This window comes from Chionomys nivalis, chromosome 19 (assembly GCF_950005125.1).
Source record: "Chionomys nivalis chromosome 19, mChiNiv1.1, whole genome shotgun sequence".
Taxonomy (NCBI): domain Eukaryota; kingdom Metazoa; phylum Chordata; class Mammalia; order Rodentia; family Cricetidae; genus Chionomys; species Chionomys nivalis.
In genome coordinates, this window is record NC_080104.1 from 3,482,429 (window position 1) to 3,488,779 (window position 6,351).

A 6,351-nucleotide genomic window follows, 5' to 3' on the forward strand; every position below is an offset into this window, starting at 1 on the left:
AGCTCAAGGATCTTTTTGAAAAAGAAAGGGAAAATTGGAATGATGGGGATAATAGGATAATAGGTTGGTATTTGTGAGCTATTGCTTATAGATAATTTTTGCATTGGCATAGATTTTTATATGGATACAAAAATTGTATGCATGCATGCATGCTTCTACCTCTGTTTAAAACACACACACACACACACACATATATATATAAATGTATTGATATATATATACATATATATATATTTACCATATTGCAGTGTACACATTTCTACCTCTGATTAAGATACTTATATATTGTTTATGTATTTGCCAGAAGCAAAAAAAGAAGGCAATTCCAGTTCAGTGACACCCTTTATGGTCCCTGGACTACATGTTAATCTTTGGGGTCATGATATCCTTACACAGATGAATGTTATAATGTGCAGCCCCAATGAGGTAGTTACTAAACAGATGCTTAAGCAGGGATTTCTCCCAGGAAGGGGACTGGGCAAACACTCCCAGGGTATTAAGGAACCAATTTTTGTGCCACAGAAATTAGATAAAGCGGGACTGGGAGCTCCATGTCCTTCGCCTTTCTCCTAATGGTCATTGATATTCCTGTACCCCATGCAGATAAGATCACCTGGAAAATGAGTGATCCTGTCTGGGTTGATCAATGGCCTCTAACCAGAGAAAAAACAATGGCACCAATGGAGTTAGTGCAGGAACAGCTTGCTGTAGGACATATAGAGCCCATTAATTCCCCATAGAATTCACCCATTTTGTTAATAAGAAAAAATCTGGCAAATGGTGGCTGCTACAGAATTTAAGAGCAATAAATAAAGCTATGTTTCCCATGGGAGCCCTTCAACCAAGCCTCCCATCCCCTGTAACTATTCGTTCTGGACATTTTAAAATTGTCATAGACCTTAAGGACTGCTTTTTTACCATCCCCTGCATCCTGAGGATAAACCTCACTTAGCATTCAGTGTCCCTCAGATTAATTTCCAGGGACCTATGCCCCGTTATCAATGAAGGACATTGCCACAGGGCATGTCAAATAGTCCTACCTTATATCAAAAGTTTGTAGCACATGCCATTGACCCGATAAGAACCAAGTGGCCGTCTGTTTATATCCTTCATTACATGGATGATATTCTTTTAGCTGACGCTGTCAAGACCAACTTTTTTTTTTTTCTAGCTTCCAAACCATTTTATTGAAATGTGTGCCAAGATACATGGGCAGCACAAATGTATGAACAGGGAAAAATAAAAATCACACGTACAGTTATCTTAAAAAGTGAAGGTTAATCTTGGGAGATATCAGTTCCCCTCCCCCCCTCCAGAGTTCCAGCATTTCTGTTGTGGTTAAGCGTCTACTGAACTAGCATTTTAAAAGGAAACAAGAACTGCAAAAAATAAATCAAAACAGAACAAAACCAAAGAAAACCAACAGCATAAAGGAAAGAGACGTCTTCCTGCTTGATGTGCTCGTCCCAGCAGCTAATTAGGAGGCATGCTGTGTGGTGGAGAAGCACAGCTTCAGAGTGTACGGGTACGGGCCATTTGGGTTTTTCATCTGGTAATGGTTCAGGAAGCCCAATGTCTCCAGGGCATCGCTCTTAGAATCCCACTCCAGAAGCCCAGAAGAGCTGCGTTCGCTTTTGCCTGAAAATACTTTCACAGAGGTTGGCCGCTTCACTCCCAGCTCATCGCAGATCTCAAAGAAGTTCTCCTCAGTCACCTCCAGGGGAGCATTGAAGAAGTGCAGTACATTGCTAGGGTGCTGGATGCGGTTCTTGGCTGCCTGCTCTGGGGTGGAGAACCGATTGTTCCTTGACTCGCTGAAGTCTTTGTAACTGCAGGACCCGTCTTCTAGCCCGTATGACTGGCCAGGCATAATGGCTGGTTGCTTGGAAACACAGACATTCATCTTCTGCCCAAACATGAAGTTGTTGTTAAGGTGAGTAATGGCTCGGTCCACAGCATAGCCATCAGCCATCTCCACCATGGCGGCCCCCGGCTTGCTTTTCATAAATTTCACCTTCTCCACATTGCCATACAAGCAGAAGACATTGAAGACTCGATCACAGTTCATCTTAGATTGATCCAAGCCATAGACCATGAGTACAGGGCTGTCAGCGTGGGGGCCATAGTCGGGTGGTGGGGGAGGGGGTGGGGGATGACCATACTGGGGGCCATAGCGACTTGGGCCCCGACGGTGACCCCCCACAGGTGGGCCCATCCTTCTCCCTTCGTAGTGAGGTGGGGGGGGGGCCCGTAGCCCTCATCATGGTAATGGCTGTGGTACCCACCATGGGGCCCTCCATATTCTACGGGATGATCTCCCAGGAGAGGGGGCTGCCGCTGGCGTTTGTTGGGATTACTGCCAGGGTCACCTTGTCCACTGAGGTTGGGGTTTGTGTAGTCCCAAGTATCCTGATCATTCTTGAACACATTTAAACGGGTAGGCTTTGCATACTCGATCTTCAGAGTGCAACAGCCAGAATAGATGTCAGCCCCATTAAGAGAGGCCTTAGCCCGCTGGGCACTTTGCACAGAGTCAAATTCCACCATAGCCTGGACTCCATTCTTCCGAAAAATGACAATTCTCTGAACAGGACCACAAGGATTACAGATAGTGTAAAGAACATCCGTGGTTATGGAGTAGATGGGGTTCAGGATGGTAAACAGAAGCACACTGTTGACGCTCCGGGAGTCGTCTGAGTCCCCGGGGCGAGAGATCTTCTGGCTGGTAGAGTAATTGACAAAAGCAGGGTGACCAGCAATGTAGATCTGGTTGTCCGCTGCGTAGTTCACTGCGTTACAAGCCCCCAGCACATCTTCAAACTCTACCAGCGCCTGTCTCTTCTTTGGCATCACCACCACATAGCTGATGGGTCCAAATTCTTGCAGGGCTTCCACAAGGTCAGCTTCCACCACACCATCAATCAGGCCCCTGATGTGGACAACTGGGGAAGCAGGGGTTTTGTGGGGGTCATCGTAGTTCTCCCCGCCGCCGCCGCCCGCTGCCCCGGATCCTCCGCCGCCGCCGCCTCCGTGCTGGTCGCCAGCATTTTCAGTCTTCAGTCGTTTAGGGGCTCGGCCTCCCTCGTTGCCGCCGCCGTAATAGCGACCACCGCCGCCTCCGCCACCCGCCGCCGCCATCTTCACCATCGCTCCCGCCTGCCGCAGCTGCTCATCCGGCTGCTGCCTCTGCTCGAGCCGCCGACGCCGCTTCTCAAGACCAACTTTTTAATTGTCTTCAAGACTTGACCCATAGCCTATCACAAAAAGGCCTTCAGATAGCACCTGATAAAGTCCAGATTGCTGATCCCTTTACCTATCTGGGATATGAGCTTTTTCAACAGTGTGTCTTGACACCACGAATTCAATTACGTACCTTCCACTTGCGTAGTTTAAATGATTTTCAAAAGCTGTTGGGAGATATTCAGTGGCTCAGACCATACCTAAGACTTACCACTCATGAATTACTTCTCCTCAATGATATCCTAAAGGGGGACTCAGACCCTTTATCTCCCAGGAAGCTCACCCCTGAAGCTCAGGCTTCTCTTGCCTTAATTAACAAGACCATTCAAAGCCAAACTGTTTTTCAGGTCTCCTATTCTCAGCCCTTGCTGTTTGTTATTTGTGCCATACCTCATGCCCCTACAGGTGTTCTTTTGGCAGCATGCGTTCTCAAACATATAAAAAGAGGCCACCCATTGCTTTGGGTCCATTTGCCTACTTCTCCTCCAAAGGTGTTAGCCACCTATCCATCCCTAATTGCTCAGATGATCATAAAAGGAAGGGAAATGAGTTGCCAATACTTTGGAAAAGACCCCGATTCCCTGGTTATACCTTATAAACAGGACCAGCTTAATTGGCTGCTCCAAACTGATGACAATTGGCCTGTCGCTTGTTCCTCCGTTCTTGGCACAATTGACAATCATTACCCCAGTGACCCTCTGTCGCAATTTGCTAAGATACATTCTTTTGTGTTTCCAAAAGTAACAGCCTTGCAGCCCATAAAAGGTGCCCCCTCAGTATTTACCGATGGCTCTGCCAATGGAATGGCTGCCTATGTGGTAAATGGGATTGCCACCCCTCACCCCTCGCCATATACTTCAGCACAACTTGTTGAGCTCTTTGCAATTGTTAAGGTTTTCCAGGAATTTTGTTCTCAGCCTTTTAATTTGTATACTGATAGTGCTTATGTTGCCCACTCTGTTCCAATTTTGGAAACAGTTCCTTTAATAAAACCCACTACCAATGTATCTCCCCTATTTTCCCAATTGCATTCCCTGATTGTTGCAAGGTCACACCCCTTTTGTATTGGCCACCTCCAGGCTCACTTAGACTTGCCTGGTCCCTTACCTGCAGGTAATGCCCTGGCTGATGCAGCTACTCAGCTAGTTTTTCCTGTTCTCCTAGGTTCTGTCACCCAGCAGCTCAGGCCCATTCGCTTCATCATCTTAATGTTCATACCCTCCACCTAATGTTTAAAATTACCAAAGATCAAGCTCGAGAAATTGTTAAAATTTGTCCTGACTGCTCATTTTCCCTTTTAGTACCACATCTAGGGGTTAATCCACGAGGACTAGTCCCCAGTGAGGTTTGGCAAATGGATGTCACCCATTTAAATGAATTTGGCAAACTCAAATACATACATGTCACGACTGACACCTTTAGTGGTTTTATATTTGCCTCACTCCAGGCAGGGGAAGACTCAAAAAATGTTATTGTTCACACCCTGCAATGTTTTTCTGTCTTGGGCAAGCCTAAGGTAATCAAAACTGACAATGGTCCAGGATACACTGGGAAAAACTTCCAGTCATTTTGTCAACACCTTCATATAAAGCACATTACTGGTATACCTTATAATCCTCAGGGTCAAGGAATTGTTGAATGTGCCCACAAGACCTTAAAGTCTATGATCCATAAATTAAGGAGAGGGGACCTCTATGACCCATGGAATCTTTTACACCATGCTCTTTTTGTCCTTACTTTTCTTACTTTGGACAAAAATGAAAAATCTGCAGCAGATCATCTGTGGCACCCTGAGACACAAAAATGTCAGGCCATGGTAAAGTGGCATGACCCTTTAACAGCTCAATGGAAAGGACCCGACCCAGTCCTAGGATCTGCATGTGTCTATGATCAGACAGAGGAGGCCCTTATTGGCTCCCCGAAAAGGCTAATAAGGCAAGTTAATATAACATCTTAGTCCAGAAATGGAGAAAAACCTTCCCCTGAAACAAATTTCTCTTCTTTTCTCTCTACAGATAATTGCCAAGATGCATTTCCTGCTCCTAATAGCTGGGATCCTGCTTGCCCCTCCCCGGAGCTCCGCCTCTGCCTCCAACCCCCACCAGCTGCTTAATTAATTATACCTAAATGGTAATCAATGAACGAGGTGACATTGTTTGGAGTGCCTCCCAGGTTTCGCACAAGAACTGGTGGCCTATCTTATACCCAGATCTCTTATTTTTATTTTTTTATTTTATTTAATTAATTAATTTATTTATTTTGGTTTTTTGAGACAGGGTTTCTCTGTGGTTTTGGAGCCTGTCCTGGAACTAGCTCTTGTACACCAGGCTGGTCTCGAACTCACAGAGATCACTGCAAACTAAGCCTGGGAGCCGGAGGACTAGCTCTCCTACTCCTCCAGCAGGGAGGCCTTTGCACTGCCCTAAAAGACGAATGTTGTTTTTATACTGATCATACTGGGATAGTCAGAGATAGCATGGCTAAGGTCAGAGAGGGATTAGAGCGTAGAAGAAAGCAGAGAGAGCAAGAGGAAGGGTGGCTCAAAAACCGATTCTCCACCTCCCCCTGGGTCGCTACCCTCTTACCTTCCCTTTTGGGACCCCTTCTAGGATTTTTATTTTTGATGACTTTTGGACCGTGGGCCCTTAATAGGCTCACTAAATTTTTCCCCACCAATTAAACATGGGAGGATTGGGCCTCTGTTTCCCCACACACCCACTGGTTAATGCCCACTCATCTACCAGATGACTTTTAACTCACCTCATTCTAATACTTAAAAAGGGCAGACACACAGGAAGCAAAGACCTGTGTTTTGAGATCAGCATTTTGTTTACAGCCATCTTAAGCTCACACATTAAGAAAAATATTTACCTCTATCCCCCTGCAGGGTCTAGGAAGTCAACCTGGCATCTTATCTCCTAGCAGAGACATGCAGGCACCAGGCTCTGGAATCAATTAGCATTTTCCTTTATCAGTCAACAATCACAAACCCTCAGTATTTACTTATCAGCTAGGGATGTCTCTGGACCTTCCTGACACCTTTCCCTCCCCTCTGACACCTTTCCCTTCCCCCCCTTTGCCCATTTGCTATATAACAGCTTCTGAGGAAAT

The 6,351-nt window shown here is 45.9% G+C and overlaps 1 protein-coding gene across 1 annotated transcript; it reads right to left on the reverse strand.

Moving 5' to 3' along the window:
* Positions 1-1,165: 1,165 nt before the first annotated feature.
* LOC130861881 (heterogeneous nuclear ribonucleoprotein L-like) lies at positions 1,166-3,162 on the reverse strand. The gene is given in 2 exon segments (XM_057751158.1): positions 1,166-2,245; positions 2,248-3,162. Coding segments are annotated over 2 exon segments (1,668 nt in total). The 5' UTR covers positions 3,148-3,162; the 3' UTR covers positions 1,166-1,477.
* Between the last annotated feature and the right edge of the window lie 3,189 nt (positions 3,163-6,351).